Source organism: Oratosquilla oratoria, chromosome 3, assembly GCF_046742065.1.
Source record: "Oratosquilla oratoria isolate Oo_2021 chromosome 3, ASM4674206v1, whole genome shotgun sequence".
Taxonomy (NCBI): domain Eukaryota; kingdom Metazoa; phylum Arthropoda; class Malacostraca; order Stomatopoda; family Squillidae; genus Oratosquilla; species Oratosquilla oratoria.
Genome location: NC_134779.1, coordinates 71,083,543 through 71,103,825, shown reverse-complemented (window position 1 = coordinate 71,103,825; position 20,283 = coordinate 71,083,543). Strand labels below are relative to the sequence as shown.

Sequence of the window (20,283 nt, the reverse complement as noted above, 5' to 3'; positions counted from 1 at the left end):
GAACAACCAGGGCGACATAACGCAACCTTGACAAAGTCCCACTCACTCTCTCTATTTCTTATACTGACACACGCTCTACTACTCTCGTAAAAACTCTTGACATCTACTAGAATCTTTCCTCCTATCCCATATATCCACATAACCTCCCATAGCGCCTTCCTGTCTACCCTATCATAAGCCTTTTCCAGATCCATAAAAGCCAAAAAAACATCCTTCCCCTTTCCTATAGCTTTCTCACATATCTGTCTTACCACAAAGATCTGATCTACACAACCTCTACTCGCCCTAAATCCACACTGTTTCCCACCAATTACTCCCTCTGTTCCTCTCCTAATCCTCTCAATCGAGATCCTACCATAAGCCTTCCCAACTACACTTAACAAGCTAATCTCTCTGAAAGTACTACACTCACACTTGTCTCCTTTTCCCTTGTAAAATGGAACTATACAGGCACTCCTCCAGTCCTCTGGCACTCTACCCTCTCCAGCAAACATTAAATAACCTCACCAGCCAGTCCACCACCACTGTACCTCCTTTTTTTAGACATTCTGCATGGCATCCATCCAGACCAGGTGCCTTACCTGCGATCATCATCTTAACAACTGCCTTCACTTCATCCTTCCTTATTTCTCCTACATTTTCCTCACTCATCACTCTTATTTTCTTAGCATTTCCCACTGCAACTACCTTTCCCTCCCTATCCTCCTTCTTATTTAGCAACTCCCTAAAATATTCTGCCCATCTTCCCCTTACTGCCTTCTCTTCCATTACCAACTCTCCATCTGCACCTTTTACCTTTTCTTCTCTACTTGATTCGCCTCCTCTTCTCTCTTAGTTTCTTTCCAAAACATCTTTTTATTACTTTCAAAATTATCTGTCATACTCTTACCCCATTTCACATCTGCTCTCCTCTTTGCCTCCTTTACCTACTCCATTCCCATACTTTATTGAGATCACTCTGGAACAACTCACAATCTTCTACAGTTTTCATTTTTTTTTTCAACAATTTTGCATCATCTGCAAAGAAGCTCATGTAACTTTCAATTCCTTTATCCATATCATTAATATATATAGCAAACATTATTGGGGCCAGAACTGTTCCTTGTGGAACTCCACTAATCACTTCATCCCAATTAGAATGTTTGTCTCTTATCACCACTCTCATTTTTCTTTCATATAAGAAGTCTTCCATCCACTTCTGTAGTTTGCCCTGTATTTCTCCTGCATTTCTAATTTCTTTAGCAATTTCTTATGTGGCACCTTATCAAAAGCTTTTTTCAGGTCTAGAAATGCACAATCAGCCCATCCATCTCTTTCTTGTATTACATCTATTAGCCTTGAATAGAAACACATTAAGTTTGTGATGCATGATCGTCCTTGTCTAAATCCAAATTGCCTTGGATTTAGTACATTGTTTTTTTCCAAATGCCTTACCCATCTAATTTTGATAATTCTTTCACAAATTTTAGCTATCATACTTGTAAGAGAGACTGGTCTATAGTTAGTAGGGTCTTCCTTGTTTCCCCCTTTATATATTGGTACTATATTTGCTCTTTTCCAATCTTCTGGAACTTTTCCTTCTTTCAATGAACTGTTAATTAGACTATGTATTTTGTCTGTTAGTTCGTTCCTGGTCCATGCGATTTTCTGACATCAAGATTACTCAAGTGATTCATTATTTTATTCCTTGTTACTTCTATGTCTTTAATAGGGGGACTTTCTCCTCCCACTTGATATCTCTAGGTTGTATGTTCTCCCTTGTAAACACCGATTTAAAATGCTTGTTCATAATTTCTGTCATTTCTATTTCCTCTGTGTATTCAACTCCTCCTTGTCTCTCTTATAAGTATGATAGCTAAAATTTGTGAAAGAATTATCAAAATTAGATGGGTAAGGCTTTTTGGATAGATTTAAATGAGTGCATAGAGGGATTAGGGAGAAATGTCAATGTAATAGTACTGGGAGACCTTAATGCTAGAGTAGGAAATGAACCAATTGACGGAGTGGTTGGGAAATGTGGAGTTCCAGGAAAGAATCGTAGTGGAGAGTTGATGGTGGAGATGTGTCTAGAAAGAGAGTTGATGATAGCAAATACAGAGTTTCGGAGCAATTACAAAATTGGCACCAACACTCTCAGAACTATCATATGAAGAGAGACTAACAAAACTTGAGCTACAGACATTAGAGCAAAGAAGAAAGAGAGGTGACTTGATAACTATAGAATCAGGAAAGGCATAGAAACTATTGATAGAGAGGATCTAATAAAATGGGATAGTAGAGATACAAGAGGACATGGAAAGAAAATCAAGACAGTTAAAGAAGAGACCTGAAAAAGAACAGCTTTCCCCACAGGGTAATAGATGTTTGGAACAAGTTAGATGAAAATGTGGTGTGTGCAAAAATGATACACGAATTTAAAAAGTCTAGATAAAATGAGATATGAAGAAGGGACACCATGAGCATAGCTCCCCTTCCCATAAAATACAACTAGGTAAATACATGCACACACCACAGAGTTGCTGTCAAATATATTATCTAAAAGGACAAAGTAAATATAAATATATAAAAATAAATAAGATAAAAGATAACAAGCTAGATATGAGTAGTCACATGTTCTGATGCCAGGGTTGCCAACATGCAATATTTATACTGAAATAATAATTATTCATAATAAAATTTGCTGTATCTATTTAAAAATTTGGGATGTTGCCAACTCCTGAAGATATTTTTGGCAAGTTTTCAATGTTTTTCATAATCTTTAATTTTTCACTTCTATAAAACTGACTGATGTCCTTAAATTGATCCAAAATGCCTGACTTTCCTCGTCATTTTTTCAATACCTAGACTCATGAAAACCAGCATCTCTCATTAGTTCTATTTTTGCCAACATAAACTTAAAAAACACTTCCTACCACTCCACCACAAACTTTCTTTTCTTATTAGTTACCAGCAGAGCCATTCAATCCCTTCCTCACTCCCCTTCAGACACCTCCCAAACTTCCCTTTACTCCTGCAATTAGTCTCAATGCTAACACATTCACTTTTGTTGTCAAAAATTGTCAATTTCTTCCATATCTTTTTCCTATCTGTACCATATCCACACACATTTAATTACCTAACTATTAGGGTTCTGATTGGAGTCTTCTTCCCAAACCCTTTTATGACTTGAATTTTTGTAGGATAAATATACATGGCAGGATCCCTAGTACATTTGCTATCCTACATGCCTTATACAACAAACATGGGAAACATGGTGGTAGAACCCCCCCCCCCCAACCACAAGGGGATCCAGAAGAGATAGAGTCATAGAAGTGGTATAGGACAGTTTCAAGGGCACAACATAAAGGACAAACAGCTATAGCATAAAAGTAACATGATTGCTCTATGAGTTAATATTTCATCTGTAACACAGACAAATGATATATGGCTTTGGTCTGTAGGGACACCCCAGAAGAGTCCTTCAATCATTGGCAGTATGTTACTGCATGTTCCCATGCAATCACTACTTCATGTTACTATGAAGTCAATACCTGTGTATGAGGGATAAATTGTACATGCACATTAAGCATCCAAGAAATACCTGATATTTTTTCGGCATGTTAGAGAAAATATACTGTAGAAGAAAATTGTATAAAAGCATAAAAATATCTGGACAATCTACAAATGATACATACCTGGTAAAGTCGCTCATGATCCCAGTGCGGGTTAATCTCACTCAGTTCCTTGGCAACTGCATTATGGATTCGCACCCAGAGAGTGTGCATTGTTGTCAGGCCTGGATGTTCATTGACACGTGTATCACCTGTGAAATTGAGAGGTTAGAAATGTGTCTGTAACCTGATACTTTATCATTCATAATACATCATTCCACAGAGATACGACAAGACAAAATCTGCATCCTGTTACTACCTGTTTACTCTGCAATAAACATGTTGATAACCATTCATTATCAACTATCATGATCAATTTTGTCTTTTTCGTGCCCTCCATCCACTCCATTAAATTTGTTTCCTTTATAACCAGCAATCTTATTTCCAATTCCAATGGAATTTCACTATCTTTTGTTGTAATATCATTACACCCTTAATGGTCCAGCCTCATTTTAGTTACCCTTTACTGACAACATGGTTTTTCTCTTTGGCCCATCGCTAGTCAGACTCCTTCATTCACTTACAAATTTACCAAGAGCCTCAGTAACCTAAAACACCTTTTACCCCAACCACACAGTGTTAACTTAACAAAAGGTTCCTTAACTTCATCAAAGGATCAAGTCCCTTTAGCAAAATTGCATAAATGAACATCAAAAGCTTATTTAGAAATATCCCAATAGACAAAAACATCTTCATTTGTAGCCATATCACTCTGAATCCAGACCTTTCTCCACTAAAGATTTTCTTCATCACCTAATACAGGCTTGTGCCAAAGAGACACGAGTATTTTATGTATGGCAACATGTATGTCCTAATCAATGAAGTACCTATACACTAGGTGTTCTCTTTGCCAATTCTTACACATATTCATTTGAAGAGAGAATGCCTTCTGAACACCCTGATCTAGAGCCATCAATTTATGCATTATATGTCAATGAGATATAATATGCATATTGACAGAAAAGGTTCTACACCTTATAAGAATCATTACAGGTAACTGTTTCCTTATTTTTGTGCACAAAATAGAGGAATGTTAATGTTTGCCATTGGCATCCTAGTTTATCACATATCCAGCAACTTTTGCCAAATACAGCTCACTCAAACAAGCTGTCCTGAACCTCCACCACGGCCTCAGGGTAGGACCTGAACTTGCCACACATGGCCTTCACAGTATCCTTCAACAGACATCTGAACACCAGTTTGATCCTGGCAATCAGTTCATCCTTGGTGTTGCAGGCAGTATGATTGGTGTCTTTTTCAGCTGTGCCCCACACATTATAATCCATGGGGATGCAATCAGGTGAGTTGGAGGCCAGATGTTGGGACTGGTGAAATCGTAGAAATTCTCAGACAGCCACCTCTGGGTTTTCCTGGAGGTGTGACACAGAGCTGAGTCTTACTGCCACATGTATGGTCTTCCTACAGCCACCCTCTCCACCCAGCACTTGACAACAGTGAACAACAACTCAATATAGCTATCTAAAATGAGTCTAAGTCCCTCTTCAAAGATGTGGGGAAGCATGATATGGGCTTTGTTGGAAACACACCCAAAGACCATCACAGTTTGAGGGAATTTGGTCTTCATGAACCATGGGGCTTCATGCAGACTGTAGGCTAGCCACCTGTTGTTCTGTGCATTATGCAACAGTTCCTGGCAAAATTTCTTCTCATCTGAGAAGAATCAGAGCATCCCCGACTCAACTGGGCATTTGACCTTGTTGAGGAGTTTCTTGGCTTTTGTAAGGTGGTTCTCTTGGGCCTTGGCAGTGAGTAGTTGGCCCTTGCACCTCTTGTATGAGGAGTAGTGAAAATCCTTGTTCAGTCTTTCTTCATAGTTGCCACTCCGACACCCATCTCTCTTGCCGCACTTTTTTCTTTCTTTCTTTTTTTGCAGCTTCTCAACAAATTTCATTGTGCAGACAGAGTCAGAACGCCTGCTAGTCACTGCTTCCACATCTCCATTGCAATTCTCCAGCTCACATCTCACGGCCTTCATGGTATTCAAGGAGCACCAAGTTGTAGCTAAGATTTCTGAATTTTTTAATCAGGCGTGAATCATCATGATGCAGGTCACACTCTTCCTATATTCTGGTGCTTTCCAGTTGCCCATGCTCTCTAGCTCTCACATACACCAACAGTACACAGAATCAGCTATCTGTTGCACTTTACCACTATCAAATCCTTCAAATGGTTCTGAAATGACAGAAGATAAAATAATTATCAAATTTATCCCAAAAACCCTGTCCTGAACTTGACTATAGTAGAACAGGTGGTGACCATCTTGTAATTGTGTCAGCTCTTTGGACTTCACTCAGTCCTACAATGTCCCACTTGATGTTGTCTAGTTCTTCCATTAAACTCTCCAGCCTGTGGTCTTCTGAGAGTACATTGTAAATATAGATCTTCACTTTCTTCATGCTGTTTAATGTCCAAGACTTGGATATGCTTAGATAATGTTTACTCACATTCAGTGGCACACTACCGTAAGCACAATACAAAGACCAATTACAAAATTGGCACCAACACTCTCAAAACTATCATATGAAGAGAGACTAGCAAAACTTGAACTACAGACACTAGAGCAAATAGGAGAGAGAGGAGATTTGATAGCTATTTACAGAATCATGAAAGGCATAGAAACTATTGATAGAGAGAATCTGATAAAATGGGATGATAGAAATACAAGAGGGCACGGAAAGAAAATCAAGAAAGACAGCTATAGAAGAGATGTGAAATAGAACAGCTTTCCTCACAGAGTAATAGACAGTTGGAACAAGTTAGATGAGAAAGTGGTGTGTGCAAAAACAATACATGAATTTAAAAATAGTTTAGATAAAATGAAATATGAAGACGGGACACCACGAGCATAGCTCTCCTTCCTGTAAAATACAACTAGGTAAATACATGAGGCAATGAGGTTGGACCTTTAGGAGACCATGATCCAACAGGAATGTCCTGTTTTGTTTTGGTTGTACTATTCATGGTTGCTATGAAGGGATTTTGGTAGTGATCTCACCTCCCTGCCAACTGGTTTCTGGTGAGATATTTCTCTGGTGTCACCTTTCATTATACTCACTGAAACCCTATATACAGTGCGTGACAAAAGTTTAGGTTGGGTGAGCGGGGCCGAACTAAACTTATGTCTAAAAAAGAATGGCATAGATGAGGGCAATTTAACTTATTCACAAGTTTGGGCTGGCTGCATAACATCACTGCATCTCTCCAATTTCCCTCTCACCCTGCAAGGATGTGCTCAGTGTTGGTTTGGCCACTGTAGTGAGAGGATTGTGTTGTGTTCTCCTGATATACGCCATTTCATGACTTTTTTTTTTGTGGCCTTATTAAGGAGAAAGCGAGGCAGCTATTGTCTGAAACTATTGCCAGATTATCACTCTCAAGAAGGCCAGTAAGCAAACTAAGGAAATAGCTGACCAACTTAAAATAAGTGATTGTGTTTTGAGGCATTACATTGCTAGGTGGAGGAAGGGAGGGAGAGTGATGCCATACCAACCCAGAAAGAGCGGTCTGGTAGGCCTCATAAGACCTCTAGGCATCTTGATAATACTATTAAAAGAGATCTAGAGAAAAGTCCTCATATTTCAGTCTGTAAAATTAAGGAAAATAATCATAGTCTGTTCAGTGAAGTTGTACATACTGTTAGCCAATGTGTTGTTGTTGTTGTTGTCGTTCCCTAGACTGTCTGTCCGAGCAGTCCCGTCTCCCCAAGGAAGGCCACAGCCGAAACTGGGTTTTCCCACAAATCCTTTATAGAGTGTATGTTGTGTTGTTTGCGTGCATGATTGTGTATAATGCAGTCTTCCATTATGTGTTGTATGGTATGGGGTGAAGTGTTACATCCTGGGCAGCTGTTCACAACACGGTCGTCCAGCCTCTTCTGGTAGCTTAGAAGTGCTGGGTGGTGACCGCATCGCAGTCTGGCCAAGTGGACTCTGTCCTTACGTGGGAGAGAGGATTCAGAAGGGTGGATATCAGGGGGTCTGGCATGCAGCAGTGTGTTGTCTTTCAGTGTGTTAATGGAGCGGTGAGTGATATGATTATGAATATGTTTCCGGAGGCTGGTTTTTGGTGGTTGTGGAGGAAGAGAAGAGAGTATCTGTGAGTAATAAAGGTCTATGGGTGTAGTTTTAATGTTTCTTGGTGTGTGTGGGTGTTCTGGTATGTAGTGTAGCGGGTGTGATGTGTTTGTGGTGGCTGCAGCAAGTGTTTGTGTGCCTCTCATGTCGAGGTGGTCCTTGACTTTGAGGACTTTTGTTTCATGGTGTAAATGGTCTGTAGGTGATGTATTTGTGCAGCCTGTAATTGTTTTTAGGGCTTTGTTTTGTATGATTTGAAGGGTGTTGTGGTGTGTCTCACTGAGATTAGGAGCCCATGCAGGACTCGCATAATTCATCACTGAGCGTATGCATTGTTTGTATATTGTTATATTAGTTTCTTTGTTTTGTCCAAATGTTGTTCCAGTGATTGACTTAAGTGCGTTAAGTCTAGGTGTGCATTTGTTTTTTATGTTTGTGAGGTGTTGTTTGAAAGACATGGATGTATCGTATGTTACACCAAGAATTTTCGGTGTGTTTGTGTGTGGTATTAGAGTGTTGTTGATGTAGAGATGAGGTATGTATTTGTGTTCTTTTGTCCAGTTGGTGAGAAGTGTTGCTGTAGATTTGGTTGGAGCTATTTTGAGTCTGTTTGTGATGAACCATGTGTTGAGTGTGTCAAGGTAAGGCTGGATTATTTCTGCAGCTTTGTCTGTGTTACGATGTGTGCATGTGATTGTTATGTCGTCTGCGTAGGAAGAGATTTGTATTTCTGAGGTGTCTGGCGTGGGTAAGTCATGCATGTATAGATTAAATAATGTGGGGGATAGAACTGAGCCCTGTGGTACTCCGTTCTTAATGTTTCTGATGTGCGATGATTGGCCATTATATGACACATGAGCATTCCTGCCTGCCAGATAATTGGCCAGCCATCTTTTGGTGTTATTGTGCATGTCTGTGTTATATATTTTATTTGTTAGGTTGTGGCGGGGGATAGCATCAAAAGCTTTACTAATGTCCAATGTTATAAGAAGTGTTCTGTGGTGGGGCCTATCTGAATTGATGCCATCTAAAATTCTTTGTGTGAGGTTTGTCAGAAGAGTGTTTGTGGAGTGTAGTGGCCTAAAACCGTGTTGTGAGTCAGCAAGGGGAATATATGGTGTGACAAGTTTAAGTATTAGGCGTTCAATGACTTTAGAGGGGGTGCAGAGAAGTGTGATTGGGCGGTGCGATGTTGGGATTGTTGGGTCTTTGTTCGGTTTTGGAATGGTGATTATTTTACCATGCTTCCAGATGTCGGGTATAGTGTTGTGTGAATAGCTGTAGTTTGCAATGTTTGTGAGTGCGTGTATACCTTGTGGTCCAATGTGTTTTAGGTGGATGTTGCTTATGTTATCAGGGCCACAGGCAGATGAGTGCTTGAGACTATGCATTATGAGTTTTGTCTGACTGTCTATGAAGGGTGTATAGTCTGAGTCTGTGGGAAAGTCTTTCTTACGTCGAATGGTGCGTCGGTCGTCAGGGTGAGATGTAAGATGGCTCGTCTGTGCAAAATGACGTATGAGTGCGTTTGCTTGTTGTCTGTTTGAGGGTAGATTATCTGTTGTTGTGATTATTGCTGCGTGAGAGCGTGTAGTGTTAGTGTTGGATAGTGTGATGCTGTTGAGTGTTTTGTACAATTTGCTGGTGTTTGTTTTGTGATCAAGTGTATTGATAAAGTTTTGCCAATTTTGTGTTTTTTGTTCATGTATTTTATTGGCAATCACAGTGTTTAGTGTTTGTATTTGGTCTGCTATGTTTTGAGGGATAGGTGTGGGGGTATCGTGTTTAAGTGTGTCACGTTGCCTGATGAGGCCTTGGATTTCTGGTGTGAAGTTGGGGTTGTGTGATTTTCTGTTGCCTCTAGGGATGTATCTCTTGTCTGCGTTTTGTATGATTGTATTAAAAGCGTGCACAGCATTGTTTATGTTTGTGATTGGTGTACTGTTAAGTGTTTCAAAATGTTGTTCTGTCTCTTCATTAAAGGCTTCCCAGTTAGCTCTCTTGTAATTGGTGTAAGTGTGTCTGTGGCCAGCTGGGGTGCATCTTGTTTTGGTGGTGATGATGATTGGAAGGTGGTCAGAACCAAGGGCTCCGACCACTCTCCATGATGTTGTTGGGGTTAGGCAGGGGGAGCAAAAGGTGATATCAGGAGAGGAGGGAGTGTAGAGGGCTTGGTATGGGATATGTGTATGATTATGCGTGTTGTTCATGATAGTCAATGAGTCGAATTGAGTCTGTATATCAAGCCCTCTGTCTGTGTCAGGGTTGTGTTCATGAGCTTGGAGTGAAAAATACAATAAGATATGGATAAAAAGAGAAATGAGTACTGAGGAATTAGAAAAAGAAAGGGCACTAAGAGAAGAAGCAAAGGAAAAAAACTTGAAAAGATCGGAGACAGAATGCAAAGAATTCCAGTGGAGAGTAATAGACTTGAGATTAAGACAATGGCACTTCAAAACGAACAAAACAAGGGAAGAAGAAACCAGGGAGAAGGAAGAAAATTAAAAGTGGCCTATACCAACATTGACGGACTAATTTCGGGACTGAACGAACTCAATGATTATCTGTTAGAAGCAAAACCAGACATAATGGGAATTGTAGAGACTAAACTAAGAGGTGAAATACCATTCACTGTTATCGGACAAGGTTTATACAACTACTGGATAAAAAACAGGGACAAGAAACAGGGAGGGGGAATCATGTTCTTGGCCAAGAAAGACCTAAAGGTGACAAAAATTGCAGAGGGCAAAGGTAATGCTGAATTGATCATGATAAAAGTCGAAGGCAAGAACATGAAAAGTAGAAAGTTTGTGGTGACTTATGTGCCTCCAAAAACAAGCGCTTGGAAAGAAATCGAACATACAAAAATGCTAGATGACACAAGAAAATCACTCAATGAGATACTAATGGGTAAGGGTAATCTGGTAGTTATGGGGGACTTCAATTGCAAAGAAATTTGTTGGGACAGCATGACAGTGCAAGGAGGAGATGACTCGTGGGGCAATGTACTGCTAGATATGACCATGGAGTACACAATGACCCAATGGGTCCGTGAAAACACAAGGTACAGAAATAATGAAGAGCCATCGAAACTAGATCTAATATTTACAACAGAGCCTGAAATAGTGCATAAAGTCCAGTATGAGACACCAATTGGAAAGAGTGACCATGTACTCATCGAAACTATACTAAAGGAAGAAATAGACATAGAGAGGAACGAAAAGCATAGGAAAGGAAGACTGAGGTACAACAAAACAGACTTTACAAAACTAAAGACATTCTTCCGGAATGCAAACTGGGAAATATTTTACAGGGAAGAAACAGCAGTGGAAGAGAAATGGAATATATTGATGGAAAACTACAATGAAGGGGTAAACAGGCATGTACCAAGACAAAAGCGAGAGAGAGAGTACATTAAATGTTGGTTCAACAAAAGATGCAGTGAGGCAAAAGACAGAAGGGACAAAGCTTGGAAAAAGTGGAGAAAAGACAAAAAACAAAGCAAATGGCAAATTTATGTTAACTATAGAAATGAGTATGTTAATGTGAGAAGAGAGGAGAAAAGGAACCATGAGAAGGATATTATAGACAAATGCAAAGAGCAACCCAAACTATTCTATCGGTATGTGAATGGTAAACTTAAAAACAAACAGGAATTGGTGAAACTATGCCAAGGAAACATAGAATACACAGAAGATTTAGAGATGGCTGAAGTCATGAACAATCACTTTAAATCTGTCTTCACCAGAGAGAAAATACCAAATTGTGACATAGACAAAAACAAGAAATCTCCCCTCATGAATGAGTTTACAGCATCACTAAAGGAAATATCAGAACATTTATCAAGGCTGGATGTCAGAAAATCACATGGCCCGGACGGTATTGCAAATTGGATTCTAAAGGAGTGCAAAGAAGAACTAACAGACAAAATACACATCTTAATAAACAGCTCACTCAAAGAAGGAAAGATACCCGAGGACTGGAAAAACGCTAACATTGTACCAATACACAAAGGAGGAAACAAAGAAGAACCCACCAACTATAGGCCAGTATCACTAACAAGCACCATAGCCAAAATTTGTGAGAAAATAATCAAGAATAGATGGGTAAAACATCTGGAAGACAATGACATATTAAACCCAAGACAATTCGGATTCAGACAAGGAAGATCATGCTCCACAAACTTAATATGCTTTTACTCAAGACTAATAGACATAGTGCAAGAAAGAAATGGATGGGCTGATTGTGCATTCCTAGACTTGCAAAAAGCCTTTGACAAAGTACCACACAGAAAACTACTAAAAAAACTGGAACACATAGGAGGAATACAGGGAAACCTACTAAAATGGATAGAGGACTTTCTGACTGGTAGAAAGATGAGAGTAGTGCTCAGAGAAAAATATTCAGACTGGAAAGAGGTGATCAGTGGAGTACCGCAAGGATCTGTGCTGGCACCAATAATGTTTGCTATCTATATGAATGACATGGATGAGGACGTGAACTGCTACATGAGCTTCTTTGCCGATGACGCCAAACTGCTAAGGAAAATAGAAACTGATGAGGACTGTGAAGCACTGCAAGAAGACCTAAATAGGGTATGGAACTGGAGTCAGAAATGGGAAGTGGACTTTAATACTAAGAAGTGTAGCATAATGGAGTTTGGAAAAAGCAAAAACAGAATATCAGGAAAATATACAATTGGAACCAAAGAAGTAAAGAAAGTAGGATCCGAAAAAGATTTGGGAGTAATTATCACGAACGACTTGTCCTATGATATACAGATTAACAAAATTGTCGGGGAGACTTACAACTTGCTAAGATCAATAAAAGTGGCGTTTACATACTTGGACGAAGACATGATGAAAAAAATATTGGTTACATTGATAAGGCCTAGATTAGAGTATGCAGCGACATTGTGGTCCCCCAGTATCAAAAAGAATATAAAGAAAATAGAAAGAATCCAAAGAGCAGCTACAAAAATGGCACCTGCACTTGCAAACCTATCATACGAAGAGAGATTGGCTAAACTGGAGTTACCGACACTGGAGCAAGGAAGAGAGAGAGGTGACCTATTGACCATCTACAGAATCATGAAAGGCACAGAGGTACTCGATAGTGAGAGCTTACTTAACTGGGACAAAAGAAACACAAGAGGACATGGAAAGAAAATAAAAAAACATAGCTATAGAAGAGAACTGAAGAAAAACAGTTTTCCTCATAGAGTTTTGGACACTTGGAACAAACTGGACAATGGAATAGTATGCGCAAAAACCATTCATGAGTTTAAAAACAAACTAGACACTGCAAGATACAAAGGCGGGACATCACGAGCATAGCTCCCCTTCCCGCAAAATACAACTAGGTAAATACAACTAGGTAAATACATGACACTGTCCTGTCAAGAAACCGATTCTCACCCATGTGCAGAAGGTTCGTAGGGTTGCTTATGCTCAAAAATATATTCAGTGGGATGATGCTGACTGGCTGGATACGCTTTGGTCTGATGAAGCAATGTTCACGGTGACTGAGGGGAGGGGTGGTAACGTGTATCGGAAGTAAGGCAGTGGCCCCCTTGACCCACGCTACCTTTGTGGAACCGTGAAACACCCCAGTTCATTAATGGTATGGGGTTGTTTCTCAGGCAGGGGCTTGGGGAGGCTTGTTGTGTTACCTGCTAACATTAAAATCAACCAGTACATTTATTATGAGCTGCTAAAAGAACATCTGGAGGAGTGCTTTGAGTTAATAGACACAAGCATGTTAGGATAGTGCCCCCTGCTATACTGCCAAATCTGTTATAACCTGGCTTACAGACTGTGAGATTAAGTTCACTGAAGATTGGCCCAGAAACAGTCCAGATTTAAACCTGACTGAGAATCTTTGGCAGGTGGTTAAACACAAGTTACAAGAAAAGGACGTCAGCACTCTCCCCAAGCTGGAGAAGGAAATTAGGGCTTGTTGGGATGCTATACCTACCCAGAAGCTACATGATCTTGCTATATCCATGCCATGACGCCTGGGGGATGTCAAGAAATACAAAGGATGCCCAACAAAGTATTAAGGGTAACATTAATATTTTTATAAAACTTATATCATACTACAACTAGTATGACACACATCCTTTTGTTGAACACTGTATCTATAGGGTGCCCAATGGTCCACGCCATCATTATGACAGTACCCCATACATCTAAGACGAATTTCCCTGTTCGCCATCATGGATATGCCAGTAAGCAGTGGGTCCTGCAACTGTGTATTTTCTTAGTTGTATTATACGGAAAGAGAGCTATGCTTGTAGTGACCTCTCTTTGTATCTTTCAACATATAGTTTGTTCTTAAATTCATGTATAGTTTTTGTACACACTGTTGCCTCATCCAATTTGTTCCAGATATCTACCACTCTGTGTAGGAAATTCTTTTCCAGATCTCTTCTATAACTATCCCCGAGTTTTTATTTTGTGTCCTCTTGTTTTTTTCTTATCCCACTTAAATAAATCATCTCTGTTGAGGACTTCCATCCCTTTCATAATTCTGTAAAAGGTCAGTAGATCTCCTTTTTCTCTTCTTTGTTCTAGGGTTGTGTAGTAAATTGAGATTAATTGTCTTATTATTAGTTTTATAGATGGTGTTAAAGAATTGTATACTGGTGCTGTAGATTCCTTATATATGTGATTCTCATATGTTTTATACTTTGTAATAGGTTTAGATCCTATACAGCACTTTTAGTCGTGTGTATCTAATTGAATCCTATGTAGACATCTGTTGTTTATGTCAAGTCATTGATACGAAGACGTTCTAGACGTCGCTTGTTTGTTTACATGGCTTGCTAATAAACTCAAGAAAAGCAAGACCCCATTCTTCAACTTTCCTCACCGACACACTGCTACAGTGGCGACGAGAATTTGTGGATTTGTGTGCTAAAGGACTGATTTAAGTTTTAGAAAACAGAAATAGCTGCCTTTCCAACTGATGGTGGAGAAATCGAAGGATGAAGATATACTCACCTATTCACTCCATCGGAACCGTCCTGGCCACTCTGGATTCGAAAATAGCCTTGGTTTAGCAGGCTACGAGTCATTAGTTTCACAAGGAAACAGGATTTGATGCAAGTAGATTTACAATGGCAAATAACTCAGGTAAGATTGACTGTTTTGACCCCAATAAGATTAGATGGGAGATATGGCTTAGTATGCTGCAAGCTCATTTTGCATACAATGGAATCACTGATGATAACAAGAAGAAAAATTCTTTATTAGTATCATTAGGAAGTGATACGTATAGCACCCTTGCCTCCCTGACTTCACCTGATTTGCCACATGTGAAAACCTATAATGATTTAGTGAAGCTTTTAGAAGCACATTACAAGGTAAAACCGGGCTATCATCGGAGTTTAATCAAATTTCAGAATAGAAAGAAAAATCTGATAAAAGTTTAAGAGACTTGTATGCTGACTTAAAAAGTCTAGCCAAGGATTGTAGTTTTGGAACCTTATTTGATGCTCGAGTAAGAGACCAACTATTCATGGCAATTGAAACTGAAGTGTATTTCCCGAACTTAGTTGCTGAGAATTTGGATTTACAAACTATGTCTTCAACGGACATTTTAGAGAAAATTCTAAATTTGGAAAAAGCTTTTGTTGGAGAAAAGCTCCCGACTACTGAAGTGAGGAAAGTGGGGGTTAGTTCTGAATATTTTAATAGTCAGAAAAAAGAAAGTTGCAAGCATTGCGGGAATCCACACAAAAGTGAGAACTGTAGGTTTAAGCACCTAACTTGTTCAGTTTGTAACACGAGAGGACACCTAAAACGAGTGTGCCGTCTTGATAAGTCTGTGTCTGGTAAACACACAGGTGTTAGCATCTAGACCTCCTAGAAGACGTAATCTACCACCAAAATCTCCTAGACATTCATCTACCACCTCTGCTTATACTATCGGCACGACACCGATGCTTCGGTGCAGACTTATGTTCAAAGTCTTACTGACGTCTTCACGCACCTGGTCACTACGGGTCAGGTCGCTATTGTCCAGGCGGACACCTCACGCGCAGTTGGACGCCTCACCAACCCTAAAGGATTGCCACCAAGCCAAGCATTGATACACATTATATTTAAATCCCTTTCCTACGGGATATGTCTATCCTGTCCAACCTCGGACAACTGTATGTCATTTGTAAATATGTATATGCAATGTATAAGGTAGTTAAAACCTATCCTGATCTCTAATATTTGCTAAAACTGCATCTTGTAAATAAATATTATCTCGTCGGCAACCTAACCACGAGCCATGTATATAAGCACCTCCTGTCACCAAATAAAGAGGAGAAAGACCACAGAGAGAGACAGAGCTACACGTTGCTCCGCTGTATTTTATTCAAGCCTCCGAACACCGCTCAACTACGACCACGTACTACCACAACTCATATGTTGAGATACCATCCAACATATCTGGCAGCAGCGGTGGGATATGAACTTATCTGGAGGCAGCGCGGGACTCAAAATATCTGGTAAACTGCGCGGGATTCAACATATCTGGAAGCAGCAAGTCGGATCTACAAGCAAAATCAGCACGCACAAGATCCCGGAGCAGGAACGTTGTGCAACCTACCCAACGCCAGCAAGCCCATCAACTCGAACCTTCGCTGTGAGTCCTATCCAGCGAAGCGAACGAGCTAGACAACGCACAGGACAAGTTATCCCAGCGATCCACCTATCCAGCGAAGCGGACAACAGCTCAAGCCATCTCTCTTGCTGTGTGAGCCAGCCCAACGCACAGGACAAGTCATCCCAGCGACCCACCCCAGCAACCGGCAACGAGACAAAAGCCCATCTCCCTCGCCGTGACCCAGCTCAACAACATCCTTCAAAGGAAGTATCGCTCTCACATCCGGAAGTCGGGCCGACACCTTTCAAAAACTGAAGAATTCCACACACGGACTAACCCATTGTCACCCTTCTCATTCTTTCAATATTTCCAGATCTGCATCATCGCACCACACTCCATCGAATGATTCAACTTCCACCTCTTGTGAACCCTTCACCATCGCTTCACCTCGTCAGAACTGTAAGTAGATGCCTGTATTTATTGGGGCTAGGTAGCTCTAAATTGTTGTGTGAGTGAGTTTAAGTGAAGGCTATCCAGTGATTTTTTTTATATTTTTTGCAAAGCCTTAAATTTTTTCGGTGATTTTTTTTTCTTTCTGTACGAAAGTGTGCATGACCCATTCACAGTCCAACGTTTCACACCATTACAACACTCGTTCCAAAATGGCAGCACAAAACGAAAATAACACACAGTCCTCGCCGAATCAAAACACAGACCCAACCGTCGCTCAACCACACATGCAACGATCTGCAACAAACCTACTAACACTCCTGCAGCATGACAACACTCTTCCTAAGTTCAACGGGACAAACATCGCCATCCACACTCTCTTAGATGACGTCCGTTCGGAAATACAGCGCACACAGGTGCACGATGACGTGACAAAAATCGCTGTCCTTAAAAGTCGCATCGATTTCAACGATACCCTTGCAAGCGACATTATCCAATCCGACGCGTTCCAACAACCACAGACTTTCCAAAATTTCATTGACGAGTTCAAAAAATCTTTCGCCCCATACGAACAGTTAGGCTCCCTTTCTCCCTTCTACACACTAGGAACAAACTTTAACAACCCCCCTTATCTCACCAAAGAAAGAGCAGTCAGGGAGGCGAGTCAGTTCAAGGAAGAACTAAAAGACGCACTCACTTCTTCACCTTGGGTTAAAAATAACACAATCAGCCTAGATCACGTACTCTCATTATTATTTGGCTACATAAAACTGATCTCGCGACTTCACCCAGAAACACTAAAGAAAATAGAGAACATTCCTTTTGATCCAGAGACAACACTCGTTGACTTCTCTAGAAAATTTTCGGACACATCAGCGACAAAATCACAAATTCAACAACAACAAATCCCCCTTACACACACACTCACATACCCACCCACTCCCACGGTAGCAAAAATCTCACAAGAACATTACACCAGAGATAAACCCATGTCACACGAACATCACACAAGAGGTAGACAAATATCACGCACAAGATCACGACAGCGTTCACAATCTAGGAGACCATTCTTTTGCAAAATCTGCAACATAGTAGGACATAGCACAAACAGGTGTTATTACAGACAACCGACTAGCTACTGCTCATATCACGGACCAGCTTTTCACGACACAACACAATGTCGCGTCTTGAAATCACAAACCTACACGTCATACGCGTCTCCCCAACACCCGACTAGCGACAACACAAACAAACACAACACGGTATGACTATCGTCTCACGGTGAACAAAACACACGACCTCACGAGACAGAATCAAACCCCCCTCTACCGATTCTCACGATGGCTGACTCTCGATCATCCCCGTCTGCTATGACATTTCACGCCACGGTCAACAACCTTCCACAACTACTCTTTCTGGACACAGGATCCCCAGTTAATCTAATGTCAAAGGTTTCCTTCGACCAATTCCGATTCCGACACCGTAGAGTAACAGTTATAGAACCAACGGATATCACATTACAAAATGTAGACGGAGTTCCCTTTCCCATCATAGGAAAAACCGAACTAGACATCTCCCTGCATGCCAACTGTCCTCCCATTACAACGACAGTATACATAGCGGACGTAGTGTTTCCCGCAGATATTCTTATAGGTTTGACATGGATGCAAAGAAATCGCATCATCATCTATCCTGCTCAAAACGGCATTGGTTTCAATAATCACTTCATAACGGCTTTAAAGACAGCTAACACGCATGCACACACAGAAAACACGCGCGTCAAACACTTGCATATGATCGAGCAACAGCATGCAACATCAACAACAGCAACAACTGAACAAAACAGTGACGAAACAGAAAAGGTGACACTTGTAACAGACACGCACACTGGTGTAACGGACACGCCCACCCCATCCGCTCACCCCCGTAGCTCACACCACAGACGTAATAGACGTACACTGTCAGCGCGCATGTCAAAGTCAACTCGCGACCACAAGAAACACGATGTTTTCACTAACATACAGGAAATATCACCACAATACACTACCGTCTCACAGATCTCTCTCACGAATTCTCACGCGGTTGTAATAACTGACAAAACACTCTATCCACGCGTGTACACAAAACTCAAAGTGCGTATCTTCAAAGCTCCCGACTCAGATGTTCTTTGCATCACAGACACTTGCCGTGTATCTGGTGTATCTCTCTTATCCGCCCTATCTCACACATCGAGCAAAGGACACACAACAATCATAGTTGCAAATAATACCAATGCCCCTCTTCAGATGAACAAAGGAACGAACGTTTGTGATTTTACAGTGTATCCCGCCCCAGTACACGTAATCGAGCATGACAACTCACAACACGTATGCGCCATCACCAACGGAGAACAGAACACACAGGAAACCATCAAAGCACCACACATTAACGATGTAGATTTCCCTGAAGCACGAGAAGATCTCCTGACACTCTTGAACACGTACAGACACGCAATTGCACTCCCAGGCGAACCATTAGGTCTCACAGACATCATACAACATCATATACCACTTCAACAAAATGCAAAACCACGGTACATACCCGCTTACCGTCTTCCTCACAGTAAAAGAAACATTGTCGACAACATAATTGCAGATGTGCTCGACCAAGGCATCATTGAACACAGCCTATCTCCCTGGAATTTTCCTCTCTTTGTCGTTCCAAAACACGACGGCTCCTTTCGCCCTGTTGTTGATTTCCGTGAGCTAAATAAACTCACCATTCCCGAAAGACATCCTATTCCTCATCTCCAAGACACAATCTACTCCATAGGCGAACACAACACGGTCTTCTCTACTCTCGACCTTATGTCAGGGTATTTCCAAATACCTCTAGATGACGAATCAAAACCTCTAACAGCCTTCAGTACCAATACTGGCCATTACCACTTCAAAAGGTTGGCCATGGGACTCGTCTCTGCTCCCTCTGTTTTCACAAGACTTATGTTCAAAGTCTTAGGAGGTTTGATTGGAAAGACTGTCTTCATATACCTTGACGACATTATCATTGCCTCACGGTCACTCACGGAACACCTTAACACACTTCAAACTGTCTTCTCAAGATTAGCCGCGGCAGGCCTAAAACTTAAACTCAAAAAGTGCTCCTTCCTCAAAAAGGAAATAAGGTTCCTAGGACACGTCATAAACTCACACGGTGTCATTACTTCTCAAGACAAGGTTAAGGCTGTTCTAGATTTTCCAACCCCTAACTCTACAGAACACGTGAAATCATTTCTAGGACTTTCAGGTTTTTACAGACGTTTTATCGAAGGCTATGCTCACATGGCAGCTCCTTTAACAGCCCTTCTCAAGAAAGATACTCCTTTTAACTGGACGTCTGAACACAACACCGCTTTCCACAAGCTCAAACAAGCACTCACAACAGCCCCGGTTCTGGCATTCCCAAACTTCTCTAAACCCTTCACACTATGCACAGATGCTTCATACAAA

The 20,283-nt window shown here is 40.8% G+C and overlaps 1 protein-coding gene across 2 annotated transcripts in view; it reads right to left on the bottom strand.

Moving 5' to 3' along the window:
• LOC143023841 (peroxidase-like) overlaps positions 1-20,283 on the bottom strand; it is a 724,944-nt gene that overhangs the window by 419,437 nt on the left and 285,224 nt on the right. For both annotated transcript variants that reach the window (XM_076182490.1, XM_076182481.1), the window contains exon 8: positions 3,675-3,802. In XM_076182490.1, coding sequence (XP_076038605.1) covers positions 3,675-3,802 — 128 coding nt within the window. The remainder of the gene's footprint in view (positions 1-3,674; positions 3,803-20,283) is intronic.